Source organism: Podarcis erhardii, assembly GCF_964252035.2.
Source record: "Podarcis erhardii genome assembly, chromosome: 10".
In the NCBI taxonomy this organism is placed as follows: domain Eukaryota; kingdom Metazoa; phylum Chordata; class Lepidosauria; order Squamata; family Lacertidae; genus Podarcis; species Podarcis erhardii.
In genome coordinates, this window is record NC_138500.1 from 2,770,443 (window position 1) to 2,794,424 (window position 23,982).

Genomic DNA, 23,982 nt, shown 5'->3' on the forward strand with positions numbered 1-23,982 from the left:
TAGTTCAGGAGAGGCTGGAGGGTTACTGGACCCAGAGGCAATCTCAGCTGCCTCTGATGGGGCTGAGAGTGGAGCACCTGCAGGCAATGGGTCCTCCATCACCTCAGGGGCCAGAGAAGACTCAACTGGTGCCTGCACCTGAGGATCTAGCACAGGTGAGGACCCTTCAGGCTCAGGCCCCAGCCCCGGCTCAGCTGGTTCTGGAGGCGGGGACTCCTGTGCAGGCTGGGATTCCTCAGGTTCAAACTCTGAGTCCGAATCCCAGGTCATCACAGTGTGTGATCCTTGCTCCCTGGACAGCAAAGAACAGCTCTCAGGGTTGATGGAACACAGCTTTTCAAAATCTCTCCCCCACCACTTTGGTGTTCTAGAATTGTGCTTTCATCCCCTTGCAAGGCCAACTACACCGTGGGCATCTTCCTTCGGAGCCTCTGGGCAAGGCTCCGAGATTATCCTGTGAAAACACAGCTCTAACATGCCGCTGCAGATGTTTTGTTTTGGAACATGTGGGCATCACAAGCCACACATGAACCATTGAGTCCTGCCTTGGTCAGGGCCTCACATGGAGTCCTGTGTCCAATTCTGGGCACCACAATTTAAGAAGGATGTTGACAGTGGATGTAGCCTACGTTGATTTCAGCAAGGCATTTGACAAGGTGCCCCATGATTTTCTTGTAAAGAAGCTGGTAAAATGCGGTCTTGACTATGCTACCACTCAGTGGATTTGTAACTGGCTGACTGACCGAACCCAAAGGGTGCTCATCAATGGTTCCTCTTCATCCTGGAGAAGAGTGACTAGTGGGGTGCCACAGGGTTCTGTCTTGGGCCCGGTCTTATTCAACATCTTTATCAACGACTTGGATGATGGACTCAAGGGCATCCTGATCAAATTTGCAGATGACACCAAACTGGGAGGGGTGGCTAACACCCCAGAGGACAGGATCACACTTCAAAACGACCTTGACAGATTAGAGAACTGGGCCAAAACAAACAAGATGAATTTTAATAGGGAGAAATGTAGAGTATTGCACTTGGGCAAAAAAAATGAGAGGCACAAATACAAGATGGGTGACACCTGGCTTGAGAGCAGTACATGTGAAAAGGATCTAGGAGTCTTGGTTGACCACAAACTTGACATGAGCCAACAGTGTGACGCGGCAGCTAAAAAAGCCAATGCAATTCTGGGCTGCATCAATAGGAGTATTGCATCTAGATCAAGGGAAGTAATAGTGCCACTGTATTCTGCTCTGGTCAGACCTCACCTGGAGTACTGTGTCCAGTTCTGGGCACCACAGTTCAAGAAGGACACTGACAAACTGGAACGTGTCCAGAGGAGGCCAACCAAAATGGTCAAAGGCCTGGAAACGATGCCTTATGAGGAACGGCTAAGGGAGCTGGGCATGTTTAGCCTGGAGAAGAGGAGGTTAAGGGGTGATAGGATAGCCATGTTCAAATATATAAAAGGATGTCACATAGAGGAGGGAGAAAGGTTGTTTTCTGCTGCTCCAGAGAAGCGGACACGGAGCAATGGTTCCAAACTACAAGAAAGAAGATTCCACCTAAACATTAGGAAGAACTTCCTGACAGTAAGAGCTGTTTGACAGTGGAATTTGCTGCCAAGGAGTGTGGTGGAGTCTCCTTCTTTGGAGGTCTTTAAGCAGAGGCTTGACAACCATATGTCAGGAGTGCTCTGATGGTGTTTCCTGCTTGGCAGGGGGTTGGACTCGATGGCCCTTGTGGTCTCTTCCAACTCTATGATTCTATGATTCTATGACAAGCTGGAACGTGAGCAGAGAAGGGCGACTGAGATGATCAAGGGCCTGGAAACCAAGCCTTAGGAGGAATGGTTGAGGGATTAGGGTATGTTTAGCATGGATAAGAGGAGACTGAAAGAAGATATGATAGCCCTCTGCAAATATCTCAAGGGCTGTCACATGGAAGAGGGAACAAACTTGTTTTCTCCTACGGGACTGCCTCTCCTGGTATGCCCCGCAGAGGACCTTAAGGTCCACAAATGACAACATTTTGGAGGTCCTGAGCTGCAAGGTGGCTAGATTGGTCTCAGCTAGGGCCAGGGCCTTTTCAGCACTGGCCCCGACCTGGTGGAACGCTCTGTCACAAGAGACTAGGGCCCTGCGGGACTTGACATCTTTCTGCAGGGCCTGCAAGATAGAGCTGTTCCACCAGACCTTTGGTTTGGACTCAGTCTGACCCTTATGTTTCCCTCCCCTTATGGTCTTGATTTATCAGCTATTTTAAAATGAGACTGCATTTTAAATTGCATTTTAACCTGTATTTTAAATTGGGGTTCCCCTTATTATGTTTTTACTGTGATTTTATTGGTGTTAGCTGCCCTGAGCCCAGCTCTGGCTGGGGAGTGTGGGGTATAAATAAATTATTATTATTATTATTATTATTATTATTATTATTATTATTATTATTATTATTATTCCTGCTCCTGAAACTAGTTCCCAAACCAATGGCTTCAAGTTACAAGTAGATTCCAATTAAACACCAGAACTTTCACACAGTAAGAGCTGTTCAGCAGTGGAAAGGACTCCATTGGAAAGTGGTGGGTTTTCCTTCCTTCAGGGTTTAAAGCAGAGGTTGAATGGCTACCTGTCAGGAATACTGTGGCTGAGATTCCTGCATTTCAGGGGGTTGGACTAGATGTCCATGGGGGTTCCTTCAAACTCTGCAGTGCTATGATTCTGTAGAGGAAAGGCTTGGGAGGGCTGGCCTGTGCTCTGATTCTAGAACTGCAATCCGTTCTTGAGGCTCAGCAGGCACTCAGACAGAGGCGAGCAGCCCTCCTGTGCAACTCCAGATCCTTGCCCCCCCCCCCCCAGGGCAGCGTCCAAAGCCCGGTGGAAGCCTGTGCTGTTCTGCAAAGAGCGTCTTGGAAAGGGAAGAGCGAGGGGCGAAGATGGAAGTAGCCCGTGGGGTGCAAGACAGAGGCTGCATCTCTCTTGGGGCAGACAAAGGAAGGGGCAGGGGAGCCATCTCTACAAAGGAAGGGGCAGCCAGACAGGTACAGAAAGAATGAAAGAAAGAAAGAAAGAAAGAGCAGAACAGAGTGAAACTATGGAACTCCCTGCCACAGGAGGCAGTGATTCCTCTGTAGTAATGTACAGCTGCAACATATTTTGGGAAGGGGTGGAGAACATCACTCTGTTTAATTGCCTGCCTAGCTATTTCCACTCTCAAAGTTCTTGTAGTTCACCCAGAGCCAAATGCCATATTCTTTTATTCTTTCCTGCTTTAACATGGAGTTACTGCTGATCATCGTAAGTTGGCACATTCTGCTCCTCGCTTGGGCTGTGTTTACTCTTAAGGGACCATCCAATGCATCTCCAGTATTCCTTCCGGATTATGTCTTTTTCTTTAGCCAGGATTTCACATAGCTCTAATGCTTTGCTGAGAGTTTCTTCCTAGTTTTCACACCTGTTTGCCAGCATATCTTCATATACGTCCACCAAAAAGGCAATCAGGTAGGGGGAACTATGACTTGGCTGCAATTCCAGTAGCTGTCCTAAGCGGTTTAGATGTTTTGAAAGGCCACAGAAGGTAGTGATGGCTACCAACTTGGACAGCTTTAAAAGTTAAAGGTAAGTAGCCATGCTGGTCTGCCATAGTCGAAACAAAATTTAAAAAATCCTTCCAGTAGCACCTTAGAGACCAACTTTGTTAGTTATTGGTATGAGCTTTCATGTGCATACCAATAACAAACTTAGTTGGTCTCTAAGGTGCTACTAGAAGGAATTTTTTTATTTAGCTTTAAAAGTGGATTTCAAAAAATATATCTATTAATGTGTCAGTACAAATGGAAGTTGTTAATATTGCAGTTGTTGTATAAGGGATTGCTATTTTGACCGGAGTGTAATTGAAATTAATAAGATCTTGAAAACGCAGAAATAAAGTAAACCATCAAACCATCAATTCTAGCATGTGCCCCCCCCCAAACTTAAATTATATAATTTGGTATCTGAATGATTGGTATTAGTAATTGTATTATGATTTGGCATTGTTATAATGAGGTGATTATTGGACTGCTATTGAAAGCTAACAAAAATTATTATCAATCAATCAATAAAAATGAAAAAATACCCTGGAGGAAAGGGCTATTGATGGCTACTTGCCACCGTGGCTCTGCTGGGGCAGAGGCAGCCATGCTTCTGAATTCCAGTTGTTGGAAACCACAGGAAGAGAGGGCTCCTGTTTTCAAATCCTGCCTGCTTGCTGGTTTCCCATAATGAGCATCTGATTGACCACAATGAGAAGAGGGCTCTGAACTGGGTGAGCCACTGGCCTGATCTAGCCAGGCGCTGCTTATGGGTGCCGTCCACAAAGGCCCACAGACCGGAGGCCCACCAAAGGTAGAAACTTTCTTAAAGTCTCACATATGCTATTGTGCTGCAGTGGTTAAGAGTGTCAGATTAGGAGATGGGAGAGACGAGGGTTCAAAGCCACGCTCAGATTTTAAGGGGCAGTCACTGCCTCTCAGGAACAGGGGGCCCTGTGGGTTAAATCACAGAGCCTAGGACTTGCTGATCAGAAGTCGGCGGTTCGAATCCCCACCACAGGATGAGCTCCTGTTGCTCGGTCCCTGCTCCTGCCAACCTGCAGTTCATAAGCACGTCAAGTGCAAGTAGATTAATAGGTACCACTCTGGTGGGAAAGTAAACGGCGTTTCCGTGCGCTGCTCTGGTTCGCCAGAAGCGGCTTAGTCATGCCGGCCACATGACCCGGAAGCTGTACGCCGGCTCCCTCGGCCAGTAAAGAAAGATGAGCGCAGCAACCCCAGAGTCATCCGCGACTGAACCTAATGGTCAGGGGTCCCTTTACCCTTTACCTTTACACTGCCTCTCAACCTAAACCGCCTTGCAAGGTTGTTGTGAGGAGCAGGGAGAACCACGGACGTTGCCTCGGCCCACTTGAAGGAAGAGGCAGGATAGAAACGGAACAAGAGACAAGTAGATGCTAACTTCACAATATGCACAGTGACTTTATGACAACGTCGCTTTGCTTTCCAACATGTGGCGGCCTGCCGCTGGCCCACTTGCCCGCCAGCTCTCAGCCAGAGAGACCCACTGAGGGCATATCATGAGCCGACACACTAAAAAGTTATTAATTTATTATTATGCATTTTGCTGAGGAGTTGTGGATTTTCATTAACGTTGCTGGTGCTGGGGAAAAAATCCCAACTGCTTGTGATATTCTAATGCAGCTCACCACTAATTTTACATATAAATATGCATCTATAATTTATATGCGTTCCAAAGATATGCAATTGATATTTAATTAAATTTCCTTCTTCTCCTAATAATCTTTGTGATCACAAGGTATGCAATTATTTACTAAACCCTGAAGCCTTTTCCTCCCATCTCAGCCCTGGCAGCAGAATCTGGCTGCTGCTGCAGAAAATCCCTCTCCCACACCCTCCAACATTTCTTTGATGAAAATAGGGAGCTTCTGCCCTACACCAGGACATTTCTCCCATGTCTGATCTCCCGCACCCACAGACATCATATGCACATATACGTCTGTCACCTTGAACCAGTTACAACCTCAGCCTAGCCTACCTCGCAGGATTGTTGTCAAGAGCAAATGTGCGAGGGAAGGGGTCATGTGCGACCCCTTCCACAGGTAAATGGAATATAATAAATTTCTACCTGTGAGCTGCCTTGAAAAATTGTGAAAATGATCAGGAACATACCAGAGAGTAAATCCTATTGAACTCAGTGGGACTTACATCTGAGTAAAACTGCTTAGGCTTGCAGGGTAAGGCTCCATTTACAATAAAGGAATAAACACTCCACACCTTTTCCCTAAAAACTGCTGGCTACTGAAGCAAACAAACAAACAATATTTATTACGGCCATAGGCCCATACAGGTAAAAACAACACATAAATAACAGCTTGTGCACGTGGGGGGGGGGGGGGAAACAGCCGCTAAAACACCACAATAACAATAAAATACTATAAAATAGAATGGCATACTACGCCTTAGTTAGCTTGTAGTGCTCCTTGGCGTCGCTTTTGGGTAAGGACAGCAACCAGGAACCTTGCCACATTCAGGGTCGTATGAGTATCCTTATCCTGCAAGATTTGGGCAAGGTGGAATTTTGGTGGGGTACCCTCTAGTTTCTGTATGATTGATCCCAACAAATTTGCCCGTGGCACATTGAACAGGGGGCAAGTGAACACGATGTGCTGGAGCGACTCCGGCGTCTCCTTATCACATTCGCACGTGGCAGGGGCTTGGCCCTTTGAGAATCTATGTCTCAGGACGTTGGAGGGAAAAACGTTGAACCTCGCTTTGGTGAAGGCCAGTCTATGGGCAACAGTCGAAAGGGAGGAGAGGTATGATGGAACGCAGTAAGTTAAAGTGATACCAATGTTCTGGGGCGAACAAACACCTCCCCCCAGCATATAATTTCGCTGTAGATCGATGTCATCCAGTCTTTGGCGGATCAGTCTTTGAGCAGTAATTTGGTCTAGTTTTAGGGAATCTGAAGGAGAGATTCCATAGCTCAGGAGTTTGGCATGAATTCTACTAGACCAAAGGCTAGAGAATTCATCTCGCCATAAGCATTGGACAAGGTAGTGGTTTGGTAATCTATGCCACAATGATAGCCAATAATTGAAGACTTGCTTCCACAGGCAAGTTTCTAAGGATGCGATCTTCAGTTCTAGTCGCATGGCTGCGTTGCTTACGCACAGGGGGAGCATTAGGAGCCGACGCAGGAATTGATTTTGCAGTGTCTCAAGAGGAGCAAGATCTGTCATCACGGCCCAAAGCGGGGCAGCATAAGCAAGCACGGCAACCACTTTTGCCTTGAACACCTTTAGGGCCGAGGGAACATGCAAAGCTCCATCCGAAAAAAAGAATCGGAGGAGCGCATATGACAGAGTTTTGGCCTTGTTAAGTAGGTGTTGAATTTGAGCTTTCCACCCCAAATTGTGTTGAAAAATAACTCCTAGGTATTGAAATTTTAGGACTTGCTCTATTTTTGCTCCACCAAGCTTCCATTCGTATAATCTCTGGCTTCTGGAGAAAATCAGAATCTTGGATTTAGCATGGTTGATGGTTAATTGGTTGAGTTGACAATACGTGGCAAAGATCTTCAAAGCTCTGGTTAGTCCAACACGTGTATAAGATAGAATTACCGCGTCGTCCGCATATAAAAGGAGTGGGCAGCGGTAGTCCGCAAGTCTAGGCGCGTGTGTACTTGGAGATGATTTAACTAGGGATGCTCGCATGTCGCTGATGAATAGGTTGAATAGACAGGGAGCCAATATACATCCTTGGCGCACTCCCTTGTTTATTGGTATCGAATTTGTGAGGTCGCCCGCAGGAGTAAGTCTCACTCTAGCAAGGGTACCTTCATGGAGCTGACTTATAAGCCATAGGAGTCTTCTATCAATGCCCTGTTTCGCAAGTTTCTCCCATAGAATATTTCTAGGAACGCTGTCAAAGGCTGCCTTTAGGTCTAAGAAGGCAGCACAGAGGTAGCCCTGGGGGGGAGAGGAGTACTTTCGTGCCAGATGGTAAAGAACTATCGCATGATCGGTTGTAGAGCGTTTAATTCTGAACCCTGCTTGTTCGTGGCCAATCTGATTAGTCTCATCTACCCATCGCAGTAGTTTAGTCAGCAAAAAGCTGGCATAAATTTTCCCTATGATCGAAAGGAGGCTGATGTTACGGTAGTTTTCCGGCTCCATTGGAGAACCTTTTTTATGAATTGGTACTATAATGGCCTCCTTCCATATTTTGGGGATGAGGCCAGAAGCGTTGATTGCATCGAAGGTTTTGGCCAAGATGCCAGCCCACCATTTTGGGTGTAGTTTAATGGCTTCAGCAGGGATCAGATCGGGCCCTGGGGCTTTACCCGGTTTCAGCTGAGCTATTAGCTTGGCTATTTCGTCAGGATCGGTGGAAGGCCAAATAGGTAGGTGGGTAAACAGATGCGTCAGGTGGTCGGAGGGAGCATCTGCCTGTGAGAAGCATTTCTTCAGGAACAATTCCCATGTCGGTGCAGGGATGACTGCCCTTGGGTATTTCCTCACCCTTCTGTTGATCAAAGACCAGAATTCCCTGGATCTGTGTGATTTTGAAGCAATAATCAAAGCCTGCCAGCGATTGTGTTGCCACTCACGTTTGGCAATTTTCTGCGTGCGTTTGTAAACTAGCTTGGCTTGTGCATAACTAGCTGGCAGAGTAGCTGCATCGGAGGTCTTATATACATTATATATAGCACGGAGGCGCTGTCTTGCTTGTTTACACTGAGAATTATACCAGGGGGCACCGTAAGTATATTCATTTCGATTTAATATTTTGGGTGGTAACCTGAAGAAAGACGTAAGATCAGTCGTATGATGGTGGAAGCATTTCAGCACTATGCAATGCTCGTCTGAGGCAGAGCCTATGTTGGGATGGGGCCCGAGGATTACTTTTTGAAAGAATTCCTGGTACCGTTGAGCCTGGGTCTCCGACCATTTGATTCCTCTTACTTGGAGAGATTCGTTGGTTACCATCTGGGTCGCATGTCTATGGGCTACTGAAGCATTGCAAGTAACAACAACAACAACAACATTTTTTTTATATCCCGCCCTCCCCTGCCAAAGCCGGACTCAGAGCAGCTAACAACAGTAAAATAATACAGCATTCTAAAATCAATTCATTATGAAATCAGTTCAAATCAAACTGATGGCAACCATTCGGCTAGAGTTCTATGAGGATCGCCAAAGGAGGGGGTCAGACTGTGCCTTGGCCAAAGGCCTGGTGGAACAGCTCCATCTTGCAGGCCCTGCGGAAAGATGTCAAGTCCCACAGGGCCCTGGTCTCTTGGGACAGAGCGTTCCACCAGATTGGGGCCACGGCCAAAAAAGCCCTGTCTCTGGTTGAGGCCAGCCTAACCTCCCTGTGGCCCGGGATCTCCAAGATTCGAAGACCATAAGGTCCTCCATTGGACATACCAGGAGAGGCGGTCCCGGGTTAAAGAATTTAAAGCAGATTGCTTACATTTTCCTGCAAAATTATAAGAAGGGCTTTGTATGCCAGAGTCATCATTTCCTTCATTTTGTTACAGAAATGACGGGGGGGGGGGCGGCACACACCCAGGGAGTGACCAAAGGGACAACAATAGACATCTGCAGAGGCAGTTGAACAGGGGTAGGCAACCTAAGGCCCATGGGCCACAAGCAGCCCACAGGGGCCGTTTAACCAGCCCTCGGCCAGTCCCCCCGCAATGCGCTAAAGCACAGGGACTTGCTTCTGCAGTGCCGGAAATTGGAAATCATGTTTGCGCAGACGCCAGAAATCGCAGATGTGCACACTCATGCATTGCCCGCAATCCGGCCCTCAGAGGGATCTCTGCTGGAGTGAACCAGCCCAGTTGAGCAAGTCCGGTGTTCTGAAAGCCCATCTCCAGACAAGTCCTGAGGGCAAGGATATAGAGAGAGTTTTATTGTTCTTCCGGTGATGGGGACTTAAGAGGTGTTGGGAAAGGGGTCTGATAAAGGGACCTCATGTTGGTCTCGTGTCACCCTTGTAGACCCCTCCCCATTTGTGACATGCTAGTGATGTAGTGATGATGGCTCAGTGATGCTGCTCAAAGTGTATTCTGGGGGAAAGAGGAATTTTTTTTAAAAAGGAGGTCACCCCATGCTCGGGGTTCTTACTCCTGGGGGGACCTGTTGTGCGGTTGTACTGACCACTGTTTTGCTCCAAATTACCGTATTTTTCCTTCTATAACACGCACCTGACCATAACACGCACGTAGTTTTTAGAGGAGGAAAATCCGTAGGCATGCCACCTGTAGGCATTCCCTCCATAACACGCGCAGACATTTCCCCTTACTTTCTAGGAGGAAAAAAGTGAGTGTTATGGTGCAAAAAAAACGGTACTTGGCTGGAGGGTCCTTCTTTTACTGACCGCATGGACCCTTGGGGGACTTGCACCCCGACAAGCTGGGCTGTTGAGTGGGAATTTTTTTCCTTAACAATTTGGTGCAGGGCTTTTATTTTCAATATCAACATGACTCCTTTTTCACACCTCTGCACCTTCTGATTCCAGAAAGAACAGGTTGTGGAAAGCTGCCCTTGAGGTCCACAGGGTCTGGGTGCCTCCCCTCCAGGCCCCACATCTGTGGGGAGGAATCACATTGAACCAGCACTGGGTGGACCTGGGAAGAGCAACCCTTCCCTTGCAAGTGGATCCCCATGGATCCACTACGGAACTACGGTAATGAAGCTTGAGCTTTAGGGTCCCTAATCCCAGAGGGGCCCCAGAAGTGGCTTTAGTCCACATGCTTAAAATTTTGTCTACCAGTTGGGGGATCGATTGGGTTAACTTTTTCTTAGGGGACAGGCCCCTGCTACACCTCTGGAAAAAAAATGGCCTGTTTGCCTTTAGAGTGGCAACTTTAAGGAGAAAAGTTTGCAGGGATGGTAAGCTAAATTCTTCATGGGAGCAAACTCTTATCCGACATAATGCCTCATTATTTTAACCACCTAATATGTTTTATCCTGTTCTGTGTGATATTTCGTTTTCTTTCTCTTTTTGTAATGGCTGTGGTGTCACAAATAAAGAATATGTGTTTATTCCTTCCTTGTAGTTTTTACTGTAGATAAACATGGCTACTCTTCTGGAACACGCCTGGTGCTTTGCAAGATTCCCCTTTGATTATTTTTTAAGATGTTTTAAATGAGGGAGAAGAGAGAGATGGAGAAACGCGGAAGCAGAGCAAGAGATGTTTTCCCTCCAATCCCGAATCATGTAATCAGGAACTCTGTTTGCTTGTCGCACGGACACACACACAAACACACACACACATCCCTTCGCACCAATCAATCTCAGGCCGATCAATCTGGCTCTGGGAACGCCTGCTGCTGCCCCTCTGCTCTCCCATCAGCCGTGGACATGAGGGCGATCTGTCAATAATATGCTACATCTCTGCCTGGGGAGCTGACTCTCAGTTGCCACTGCTCTGGCCCTGTACACTTAGCAGAACCCAAGCATCCCTGACAATCGGGATGCCTTTCCCCTCCCCTACGGCCCCCAGCCGGCATGCAAGGATGGAAGGGAAGGGAGAGGCAGCCTCAAACTCTTGAGACTCCTCTGTATTAAAAAAAATTCATAACAAACCAAAGGCAGCAGCACTGAAAATTCAGAGGGCAGACAAGCTTTGCCTGCAAAGCAGCAGCAGTCTTGTTTGACGGAAAGGGTGCAATCCACAGAACCATGTGGCTGGGGGGGGTGTCTGTGTGTGTCTGGGGAGAGAGGGGCAGTTGAGGACAGGTGTGGCCTGGGGAGACTTCTGAGGGCCAAGTAGAGAGACCTGGACAGATGCATCTGGCCCCTGAGCCTTGCTGCAGTTGCATCTACCGTTGTCCCAAAGTCTTTTGAACCTTCTAAAGGTAAAGAAGAAGAAGAGGAGGAGGAGGAGGAAGAAGAAAAGGTAAAGGACTCCTGGATCGTTGAGTCCAACCAAAGGCGACATGTGATGAGGCGCTCATCTCGCTTTCAGGCTGAGGGAGCCAGTGTTTGTCCACAGACAGCTTTCCGGGTCGTGGCCAGCATGACTAAACCACTTCTGGCACAACGGAACACCGTGATGGAAACCAGAGCGCAAGGAAACGTCATTTACCTTCCCACTGCAGTGGTACCTATTTATCTACTTGCACTGGCGTGTTTTCGAACTGCTAGGTTGGCAGGAGCTGGGACAGAGCAACGGGAGCTCAGCCCATCGCGAGGATTCGAACTGCTGACTTTCTGATCGGCAAGGCCAAAAGGCTCAGTGGTTTAGACCACAGCACCACCCATGTCCCTTCTACCTGTGAACCTTCTACCTTCAAGGCACGAACTCCCTGCATCAATTTATCTGCTAAGAAGACTCTAGTTTTCCAGGGTGTGAAATTGGGAAGAGATTTTGCTTCCCACAGTGTAGAACATCCATGTGCCCCCAAGAGCCCCAGCCAGAATGGCTCTGAGGCTGATGGGAACTGTGGTCCAGAGCATCTGACAAAGACTGACAAAGGAAGACTGTTCCTTCTCACCCCATGTTCATCCCATGTCAAGAAGAGGTGGCGCAGGACTTCAAACCAGTTCCAAAATCTGCCAACTCCATTGACCAGAAGCAGAAGAGGACAAATGTACAGTGAGCAGTGATCCCTCTTTGAAACAACCTTCCATTCCCTGGAAAACAGAAGCCCTGCTGTTTTAGCTTTAAAAGCCTGGAAGCCAATCCAGGAATCCAAGAAAAGTCACTGCAGTTTGGCTTCTGCCTCTTGCGTGAGAAAGTTGGCCCATGCCAACTGTGCCCCCTGGTCCACTCTCTCTGACCAAGGGCCTCTTCCATATTGATTAATGCCCTCAGGGTCACACTCTGACCGCAATCCGATCCAGTCCTATGGGGCAAGTGTTAAAATACCAGCGGTCCGCCCGTCTCACTCCTCGCCAACCAAGGAAGGAGTGCAGGGCCAATTCCGTCCTCTGCTCGGCCTGGCAGGGCTCCACCGCTGAAGAGCTGGCTCATGAAATGTTCGGAGTACTAAAACAGCTTCTGGAAATTAATTTGCTTCCTGCTAGAGCCTCTGCAAAAGGGCAGCATGGAGAGAAAGGAGTCGTCAGCCTTTGGGGGCACAAGAGCTGCAGGCAGCCAAGGATTCAGGGACTCTGAAATTATTATTATTATTATTATTATTATTATTATTATTATTATTATGGCTTGCTTTAAAAAAAACAACAACTACAAAAACATTTGCTCAGACAAGTCTGGGAAAAGCATTAGAGCAGAAATCATGCAAGCAAATATAAGTGGGATTCACCAAGAGTCACAGAATCATGGAATTGTAGAATTGGAAGAAACATCAAAGGACATCTAGTCCAACCATCTGTCCCCCCGCAATGCTGGAGTCACAGCAAAAGAATCCTTAGCAGATGGCCATCCAAGCTCTGCTTAAAAACCTCCAAGGAAGGAGAGTCCACCACCTCTCGAGGTTGTCTGCTCCACTGTGGAATGGCTCTTACTGTCAGAAAGTTATTCCTGCTGCTTAGTCAAAATCTCCTTCCTTGTCATTTGAAACCACTGGCTAAGGAGCCCTCTGGAGCAGGAGAAAACAAGGTTGGTCCACCTTCCATGGGAAAGCTATTTGAAGACGGATGTCAGGGAACTGCCATCGGAGAGACAGGTGGTGGACAGGCTCCAGGAGAATAGGAAAGAATCTGCAGCAGAAGAGGGAACCAGCAGGGGGAGTGCAGGAGTCACAGCGGAGGGGAGGCTCTGGGATGCTTCCAGTGAGAGTAGTGGAGAGGTAACGGGACCCCCGTTGGGAACTCCCACCCTTCGCCGGAAACTGTCACGCAGAGAGTCACGAAGGCGCATGTCCGTCAAACAGCTTTTATGTTGGCGTAAATTCCGTAGACGCCCACTGTCAGATACTACCAGCGACTGACGGAGTCATGCTTTGGGGGCTCCGTTAGTGCATCGGTTTGGATGACCAGCCAAACCCCAGAGGGATCAAGTTTTTACGCACAAGCAGCTCATTATCCCATCAGAACTGCTAACACATCACCCCTCAGGGTTGGTCCAGACTTCCGCTTGTGTGGTTTTGCCTTTGCCTTGATGCTTCCCCCCTAAAAACCACTCTTTGGAGCTAAATTGGAACAAATGGCAATCTTCGGTGTTCCAATTCAGTGCTAAACTGCTGGTTTTCCTGGGGCTGTGGATGAGCGGGGAGCACAGCAAGCAATGTAGGTTTTAGCAGAAGTCAAACTGTAACAGAACGGAAGCAGCACCGATTGAGGGAGAAAAAGAAACTGTTGCCTTCTTGCATCTCTAAGCAGGATCGAACTGTTAGTGACTAACTAACTTCCAGTTGTCAGGAGTCCCAGTTAGAAGGCAACAGAGGCAAACGTACAAGCTCGTTCCCCAGGGAAGGCAGCCCATTTATTTATTTTTTGCAACTTTGCCCGTTTTCAAGGCACTTCGCTCTGAGCGTGAGAAAGATGATGCCTGGTAATGAAGATGACCTCTCAGACAGCAGGAAAAAGACCAGGATAGAGATATGACTGCTTAATTGCAAAGCCCGTAAACAGCTTTCATTTAAGGGAAATGTTCAGAGGCTCACGCTGACACCAATTTGGCTCGGCTCTAAGGAGCGCTGATCTGCTGGAGAGATTTTCCCCAAGCGCCGGCATTTGGAGTGTTGTTTCAAGGGCTGCATCATGCGCCAGCTTTTGCGGCACAGAAATAAACCTGATCTATGCGCTGTTTTCTGCAGGCGCCCCTTATAAAAACACACCCTTTCCCTTTCGGCCTGATGGCATCATACTTGAGCCCCAGCAGGGAGATCATTCCTCCATGAGGGTGGGAAACTTGGCAAGGCTTTCAAAGGCCAGTCTTGGCTTTCCTTGGATACTTCAGTTACACAATTCCGAAATTATGTCCCACAAACCTGCGAATGGAGCAGCAGAGAGGAGCCGAGTCTCTGGTCAACAGAGGACCCCCTGGAGAAACCCCCTCCAGATGTTACCCCAACAGAGATCCTGTTTGTGTGTAACATTAGAGCTTTGCCTCTCATGACCTTCGGCGGGTCAAATGCTATTGAAACTGTGTCAGGAGCGAAGGAGGATCTTGGGCCAAAGCGAAAATCTGGAGAGCAGCAGCAAAATAAACGAGGCAGTCGTGCGGAATCCTTTTTCCCTGTTACTCCATATGGCAGCTCCAGATGAGCTGGAATCAAACCGTGCATTCCATTCCACTGAAGCTGACAGGAAGCTGCTCGATGAAGTCTCTGAGAGATTTCTGCAGTCTTGCACGGAACAAACGAAGGAGCCGGGAAGAAAAGGAAACCAGCGGACGGACCCAATTACCCTCTCGGCTGTGTCAGCGCTGTCGCCTGTAGGATGATACCTTGCCTTTGGTCGCAGGCCTCGCATAGCATGCTGTTGCACACATTATATAGAAGCACGCACACACACACACACACACACACTGCCTGGTATAGGCATTGCGGGGCATATTATTGCCTCTTCTCATGACCTGAACTCCGCTTCCATTTGCAGGGAGAAGAGGTCCTAAGGCAGCCACTTGGAAAAGTCATGGGAGCCCTGGCCTGTCCCCTGAGGGTCCTCATAAAATGGGAGCTGGCTGCGCCGCTAATATCTCTTGGCATCAGTGAAGGATTCTATGGAGGGGCAACAACAATAATAATTTATTATTTATTCCCCACCCATCTGGTTGGGTTTCCCCAGTGACTCTGGGCGGCTCCCAGCAAAATATTAAAAACACGATAAAACATCAAACATTAAAAACTTCCCTAAACACGGCTGCCTTCAGGTGTCTTCTAAAAGTCAGATAGATGTTTCTTTCCTTGACATCTGACGGGAGGGCATTCTACAGGGTGGGCACCACTACCGAGAAGTCCCTCTGCCTGGTTCCCTTCAACCTCACTTCTCGCAGGGAGGGAACCGCCAGAAGGCCCTCAGAGCTGGATCTCAAAGACTGGGCTGAATGATGGGGGTGGAGACTCTCCTTCAGGTCTACTGGGCCGAGGCCGTTTAGGGATTTAAAGGTCAGCGCCAACACTTTGAATTGTGCTCGGAAACATACTGGGAGCCAATGTAGGTCTTTCAGGACCGGTGTTATATGGTCTCTGCGGCCACTCCCAGTCCCCAGTCTAGATGCCGCATTCTGGATTAATTGCAGTTTCCAGGCCACCTTCAAAGGTAGCCCCACATAGAGCACATTGCAGTAGTCCAAGCAGGAGATAACTAGAACATGCACCACTCTGGCAAGACAGTCTGCGGGCAGGGAGGGTCTCATCCTGCGTACCAGGTAGATAGCTGCCCTGGACACAGAACTGACCTGCGCCTCCATGGATAGATGTGAGTCCAGAATGACCCCCAGGATGCGCACCTGGTCCTTCAGGGGCACAGTTGCCCCATTCAGGACCAGGGAGTCCCCCACACCAGCCCGACCCCTGTCCCCCCAAAACAGTACTTCTATCTTGTCAGGATTCAGCCTCAATCCATCCTCTAACCACCTCCAGGCACTCACACAGGACCTTCACCACCTTCACTTGTTCTGATTTAAAAGAGATGTAGAACTGGGTAGGGAGCCATTCTGTAGACATTCTGTAAAAGGTAAAGGTAAAGGACGCCGTTTACCTTCCCACTGAAGCGCTACCTATTTATTTACTTGCACTTTGACGTGCTTTTGAGCTGCTAGGTTGGCAGGAGCAGGGACAGAGCAACAGGAGCTCACCCCGTTGTGGGGATTCGAACCGCCGACCTTCTGATTGGCAAGCCCTAGGCTCTGTGGTTTAGACCACAGCACCACCTGTGACATTCTGTAGCCACTCCCATTTCCTCCAACTGCTCTCCTCCTCCACCACGGTCCAATTCTGTTCACACCAGAATAATGCATAGTGGCCCCCCTGCTTTGGAACACCCTCCCCAAATAGGCTCCTCTAGCTGGCTTTTAGTTTCAGCAGCAAATGAGAGTGCTTCTACATGCAAGGCGGTTTCCTTGGCTCCCATTCTCCAGTCCGTGTTTTCAGGGATGCCGCTGGGAAGTGGGTTTTAGACGTTTCATTTGAGCGGCGTGTGCTTTTTATGCCATGATTGCTAGCCTCTATTGTTCATCGTTTTGCATATTTCATGTGCAATGCTTCATGTATTTTCCTTTAACCAGAGAGAGAGAGACTTATGAATTTATAAACTCAGGAAACAAACATGCAGGTTTCATGGGGGTTCATGGAAGTGTAACCAATGGGATTCTGTCCTGCATGACTAACTTAGACAATCTCCAGCTTCTCTGCCCAACTTGGTCTAAATAAAGCCAAGGGATGAGAACCTGTTGCCACCTGTATGGGATCTGCCTGATGCATACGGTTTAGGGATCAAATGCCTGAGTTAACTGGATGGCAGTGAGAAACACCAGGGCTATGTCACAGGGAGTGTTAGAAATCAAAATATTTTTGGTCTTTATGGTCCAGCTCTCACTACTGGGAAAACCAGAGCTTTAACTATACAGACCTTTGTTGGCAAGGTAATGGCTCTGCTTTTTAGAATGCTGTCTAGGTTTGTCATTGCTTTTCTCCCAACAAGCAGGCGTCTTTTAATTTCATGAAAGGTGGTGAAAGGTGAATGAATGAATGAATGAATGAATGAATGAATGAAATCATTGACTGGACGAGTCTTCAGTTGAGTGCCCATTGACTCTTCACTTGACCGCCCACACGCTTGCTTCCAGTCAGGATTTTATGGGGAACGCTCCTGCCTTCCCATAAAATCCCAGCACCACAACCCTCTGAAGGCAGAGCTGGCTCATCAGGGCTGCGTTGCCGCTAAGAGTTTGCATCCCACCTTCCTGCCTCTTCCTTTTTAAAAAAGTTTCTTTCCTTTCCTTACCTGGCTTTGCCTGCTCTTTTGTATTTCATGGATTTCCCAGTTTTATCAATGAACCCTCCTCCAACCCCTGCATCCCTGCCTTTTTGTCTTTATTTCTCTCCTCTCCCTCTCAATCTTATATTTCGCTTACGGCATTTGACGCGTTAGTGGCGTCACCTGCCATTATTGAGCGATCTCCCCTGCACCTTAGTCTCCCTGCATGCAATTCCACTGGCTGTACTGTTGGCGATTTAGTGCCTTGGAACATGTACATGTTTCGGTCCGTCCTGGATTCTGGTTTAACCCTTGCACTGCCTCAACTGACTTCTTAAAAACAGGCTTGCTGGATTAAAAAGGGCCACCTTGTCCATAAACAGCTGGCCAGGTTCTTCCAGACAGAGAGAGAGAGAAAGAGAGAGAGAGAGAGAGAGAGAGAGGCTGGGGAGGGCACAAGGGCAACCAAGTGTCACCTCCAGTGTTTGCCCTCAGCATCTGATAGTCAGAGGTAGAATCAGAATCATAAAGGGACCCCCAAGGGTCATCTACTCCAAACCCCTGCACTGCAGAAATCTCAGCTAAAGCATCCATGACAGGTGGCCACCCAATCTCTGCTTAATAATAATAATAATAATAATAAAAATAAAAATAAAAATTTATTTATATCCTGCCCTCCCCAGCCAAAGCCGGGCTCAGAGTGGCTAACAACAATAAAAGTAACACAGCATTCTAAAATCAATTCATTCTGAAATCAGTTCAAATCAAATCAATGGCAACCATTGGGCTAGAGTTCTGTGAGGACTGCCAAAGGAGGGGGTCAGACTGTGCCTTGGCCAAAGGCCTGGTGGAACAGCTCCGTCTTGCAGGCTCTGCGGAAAGATGTCAAGTCCCGCAGGGCCCTAGTCTCTTGGGACAGAGAGTTCCCTCAGATCGGGGCCACGGCCGAAAAAGCCCTGGCTCTGGTTGAGGCCAGCCTAACCTCCCTGTGGCCCGAGACCTCCAAGATGTTTTTGTTTGAAGACCATAAGGTCCTCCATGGGACATACCAGGACACGCGGTCCCGTAGGTATGAGGGTCCTAGACCGTATAAAAAACCCCTTCCCTTTACTAATATTGGCTGTCCTTTTTTTTATGGCGACCACAATTGCATTCAGTCAGGTCAGGAAGAAACAATATGACGGGTTGGTAGTTTGGTACTAGGCAGGCTGAGGAACACTCACAGTGAAAAAGCTCCGGTGAAATACGCAGCGGTAAAGACAAGAAGCCAGCGAGTGGGAGACCCCCAGTGTAGCAGAAACAGGAGCAGAGCCTCCAATGAGGAGGGAAATAGGAAACCTCACCCATGAAGGCTGCCCCTTGTTGCTCTTTCACAAGCATGGAGGCCTAATAGTTCGTGAACGCTGAAGGCGCCATGCCAGAATTACCGATCGCTCCCATCACAACCTGGGATTTATCTCCGGGCTTCGAGGAAAGAGTTATGAGCGGGTCAGCTGCACGCCAGGGAAATGGTCTGTGCTCTGCTGCAGCTCAGCTGGTGAGAAGCCAGGTGAAAGGAGCCTTGCCGTGTCTTTCGTTCCCACAGCTGAAGAGCTTGCTTGGAAACCAGGGTCCACACCTCAGCCATACATCATCTTGGTTGCCCTCCTTTGCACACCCTCCAGCTTGTCAACTTCCTTCTCAAATTGTGGCGCACAGAATTGGTACTATGACTTCCCTTAATCTGGAATTGATCCAGCCTAGAATAGCATCTGCCTTTTTTGCTGCTGCATCACAGTGTTGGCTCATATTAAGTTTGTAGTCCACCAAGACCCCTAGATCCTTTTCACATGTACTACTGGCAAGCCTGATGTCCCCCATCCTATATTTGTGCATCTGGTTCTTCCTGCTTAAGTGCAGAACCTTACATTTGCCCCTATTGAAACTCATTTTGTTAGCTTGCATCCAGTTCTCCAGTCTGTTACTGGTCATCTTGAACTCTGATTCTGTCTTCTGCAACATTAGCTACCCTTCCCAGTTTGGTGCCACCTGCAAATTTGTTGAGCATCCCCTCAATTCCTTCATCCAAGAATGAATATAGCAATTTGTGAAAAGGTGGCATCAATGCCTCAGCAGAGGAGGAAATAACAGCACTGAGTACATGGTGTGGCTTAGGGTGGGGCAGAAGGTGAACAGGCTTTTCAGGGCCCCTCCCTTCTTCCCTGCACAGATAAACTCTATTTTGGCACTCAAAATTCAGACGGACACATTTTGACACAGCTACAAATCATTTGGTGCTCTAAGGGTTAGTAAGCAATTGGCCAGGCTGACTCTTGTGTTCCTGGCCCCCACCCAGGGGTGCTGAGATCCTCAGGACAACTCTCAGGCCTTCTCTGGGCTCCAGGTAACTGTGGCAGGCTGGCCCAGATCCCATCTCATTTACACAAAACTGCTTGGCGTCAGCAGAGAACTCCTTTAAGTGTGCTTGGAGGGGCGGCTGCCAAAGTCGGGATATGAAGTTAATAGTCAAGAATGTGCTGGTAGAGAAAAGGAGGGGCTGGAATGGGGGGAGAGATGTTGCGGGGGTGTTTGGCTCACAGCTGCCCAGCTGGTGGTCCTTGGCAAAGCAGCCCATTATCCCCCATTAGGAAGGAATTGTAAGGAAAATCAACAGCCTCCAGAAAAGGGCAGGGCGGGGGAATCCAGCTCATTACAAAAAGGAAAGAGGGAGGGGGAGAAATAGAGGAAGGAAGGAAAGAAGGAGTGCATGTAGCAGAGGCTCCTTTTCTTTCCCCCAAACTGCAACGGAAGGGAGGAAATGAGATGTTCTTCTTGCAAGGAACTGACTCCAACTGCCCTTCAGGAATCATCACCAGCTGGCAAGGCAGGAAAGTCCAGGACAGGGACAGGATCTGTGTGTGCGGAAGGGAAGCCGCAGGTGGGCTAAAGCCCACCACCACCAGTGCAGCCCCTGCCCACAGGTGTCCAAGGACAACCCCCCCCCCCAATCCATCCCGCCTGCTGTCACAGAGGAAGCTCGAGGTTAAACAGCAAGCAAGTAGGTGCATCTCATCTGTTTGCCACCACGAGCTGTCAGATAATCAATTCCCTGACGCACAATGAAAAAGAAAGAAAAACCCAGAGAGAGGGAGAGGGAGAGAGGGAGAGGGAGAGAAAGAGAGGGAGAGGGAGAGAGACAGAGAGGTCTTTAGCTGCCACCCCAGCAGGGAAGTCTCAAAGGAGGAGGAGAGGGAGCCTCTATCCTGGATGAGAAACCCAGTCTAGCCTCAGGATTGGGGACAGAGCCCCTTGCAGACCACCACCCCAGATTGACTCCTGTGCCAGCGCACCGAGGATCCGTCCAGGTTCTGAGGTGGCATCTCCAAGATCTGAGACTCAGGTTCGTATCCTGCCCCCTCCCCCTGCTCCCCCCTCCACTGCACCCCCCCCCCAGTGTGAAGCAGAAAGTGTGGAACAATCAAAAACCCATGAAATAGTAAGAGGCCACAAGGCCAGCCTAAGAGATGCTGGAGAATGAGGCTAACAGTCTGCTTGCCCGCCCTCCACAGACTTTGCTCAAAAAAGGAGCGATCGGGCCTTGCAGCACAGAACTAGAGTGTTGGAAGGGACCCCCCAGGTCCCCTCGTCCAAACCCCAGAGCCTGAGGACATTTCAGAGCGGCCGCAGAGAACAATTTGCCGGCAAACTGGTGCCCTGAGGGTCTAATCCATGCATGTCCTGTGGCTCTGACACCCTTAACGGTGGCCGAGAACCAGCCTCTGTGCAGAAGTCAGCTTCTATTCCATCCTGCTAGCACCCTTCCACCCCAGGGGCGAGAGAACGGTGCCCTAGTTATCAGCCCATGTGCCAGGGGCAGAAATCCAGCTGGAGGGCAGCGGAGGGGCACAAATGGCCAACGCACGCCCACAGCAAGGCCACGTGTCGAAAGTGGAGGCCAGCCCGGGCATCCTGGAGGGAGTCCCTTTCCCCACCAATGGAGTGGCAGTGAGGAAGGTCAAACCCAGAGCGTGTGGCTAAGCGAGGGTGGGGTACCTTGCTTTTGGCTCTGGACCTGCCAGGCCTCGGCTTTTGCTCCTGGTCTCCCCGCGGGGTCGGTTTCCTTCCCAGAGAGGCGCCCATCTTCCTCCCCACAGCGCTGACTCTGTCCCTCGCTCATCTCCACACTGGCTTGAGGACAGGGCGTAGAGCTCACACCCGGACGGACACACACGCACACAAATGCTCACTGTCAGGCGGACACACACACACACACACACACTTGCACATTCCACAACCTTCCCTCCGTCCAAGCAAAACAGCAGCGGCCGTGCTGAGGGGACGCAGCGCGGCCAGCTTTGCAAATGACCCTTTCTGCAAGCCCCTCACTGCTGCTGTTGCAGGAGGCGTTTGTGCCTTCCCTCCCTTCCTGCCTCCCCCCTCACCCTGCCAGACCTCTGCCTCTCTCTCCTCTCTCAGGCCACCTGTCCCGACCGACCCAGAAGGAAGGGGGAAACTGCCAACCACCTGCCATTGGCTCCAAAGGCTGAAACTCAACACCATGTGAGGTTCCAGAGGACAGAGAGCCCAGGAAAGGATGGGCTGGGGCTGGGGGGGGGGTGGAGGCAATGTCCTCCCTCTCATTTAGTCATTTGTTTATTTTTTAAAAAAGAATGCTGTCCTGCTTTTCCTCCAAAGCAGCCGACGACAAGACATTCAGATCAATAAAACAGTGTCATGAAAGAGGCAGCCACAGCAGGATCGATACCATCCCAGCAGCAGAACACGCTTCTTTGCCGGTTTGCTTTGTTTGTCCCTGCCTCTCCTCCGAGGAGCTCAAGGTGGCGCGCAGAGTCACCTCGTCACAACGACCCTGCGAAGTAGGCTGGGTTAAGAGAGCGGCTAGCCCAAGGGAGCTCTGGGACGCAGGCAGGATTCGAACCTGGGGCTCTGTGGTGCTAGACTTGAGCTGCCGCACTGCCGTACATCAGACATCAACCTCCCTCAAAGAGCGTCAGTGTTTTAACCAACTGTTACACACCACCAGAAATTTGTGTATTTTTATGTTGTGGTGTGCCCTGAGATCGGCACATGACGTTCTGGAAAAATATACAGTCGTTCCTTGGTTCTCGAACAGAATGTGCTCCAGGACCGTTTGACTCCCAGAACCATTTGAAAACCAAGGCGCAGCTTCCGATTGGCTGCAGGAGCATCCTGCAGCCAATCAGAAGCCGCACCGGACATTCAGCTTCTGAAAATCGTTCGAAAACCAGAACACTCACTTCCAGGTTTCCATCGTTCGGGAGCCGATTTGTTTGGGAGTCAAGGTGTTTGAGATCCAAGGTATGACTGTAATGAAATGGTATATAATGAGATCTTATTTAATCCCATTACCAGAAGATTAACTAAGCAAGCCATATAATAGGGCTCTAAAGTGAGTAAATACAGCCTAGCAGGGCTTCCCTAACTGGTTTCCAGCTGCTTTTGGATAATAATAATAATAATAATAATAATAATAATAATAATAATAATAATAATAATAATAATAATAAAATCTGGGCCCCATCTGGGCGGCTTCCAACAGAATATTAAAATACAATAATTTATTAAACATTAAAAGCTTCCCTAAACAGGGCTGCCTTCAGATGTCTTCTAAAAGACTACAGTTCCCATCATTCCTAGCTAGCAGGACCAATAAATACAAATTTAATAAATAATGAGAATAAATAATAAATCATATGTAGCTTTTTGATTCAGCATTCGAGAGTGGGGGAAGTGGTAGGGGAAGTTAAAAAAGAGCTCAGACATGGACCGGGAAAGTGTGGGCCTGGGCTTAGAAACTGTGGGGCAAAACGTAAGTGTGGATGAGCCCTAAGATGGACCTGTGTCCTCAGTCACAGGCAAGTCTCTGGGAGAAAGCATTGCCTGGATTCTTGCTGTGAGGTTTTCCTTACGGAAGGGAACAGCAGCTCCTGGAAAGATCAGGCCTTTGCTAGACATCATTGCCCATCCTCGAGCTGAACCACGGTGAGAAACTGTTTCAAAACCCAATTGAAAACCCATCCTGAAAACAGCCGCAGGGTCTACTCCAATCAGTATATCCATGGACGAGTCACAATCCAGACTCTGGCTCACATCGCTGCCACATGGCTCTCCCCATTCCGTGAGACATTCTTTGGAGATTTCTGCACCTTTAGCCATCACAAAAGTGTAGCCTGCCTAAAAAGAGAGCCGGGTTTCCTTGTTCAGAATTGCAGCAGTGGACATCAAAGGGTGCTCCTAAAAGCACCTCCAGGGATCACAAGTCTTCAAAAAAAACAACAAAAAACCCCACAATTCTGTGATGATTTTACTAACAACATTTCCTTAATTATAGAGGGTATCAAGCTATCTCCTCTGACTCATGATGAGAAGTTCAAAATGGCTCACACTGGCCTAGAGGTAATTAACTCTGCGGAAGATTTGTATCCGCACCAAGATAAGGCTCATTGAACGGAACGGAGCCTCAAAGTATTCTGAACTGCACAGAAGCCGTCCACAGACCAAGTCAATATTTGCGGCTGCTTACCAAGTGCCACTTTGCAATCATTTTCTGAAGGCTGCTTTCATTGCCA

General features: G+C 48.8%; 1 protein-coding gene across 10 annotated transcripts in view; it reads right to left on the reverse strand.

Annotated features, from left to right (window-relative positions):
• Window positions 1–23,982, reverse strand: part of SHANK3 (SH3 and multiple ankyrin repeat domains 3) — a 487,858-nt gene that overhangs the window by 264,262 nt on the left and 199,614 nt on the right. The window contains exon 1 of one of the 10 annotated variants that reach the window (XM_081879609.1): window positions 21,425–21,647. The exons of the other annotated variants lie outside the window; for them this stretch is intronic. Within the exon in view, the coding sequence (XP_081735735.1) occupies window positions 21,425–21,511 (87 nt within the window). The 5' untranslated portion in view covers window positions 21,512–21,647. Of the gene's footprint in view, window positions 1–21,424; window positions 21,648–23,982 lie in introns of those variants that run through there. 10 annotated transcript variants of the gene reach the window in all.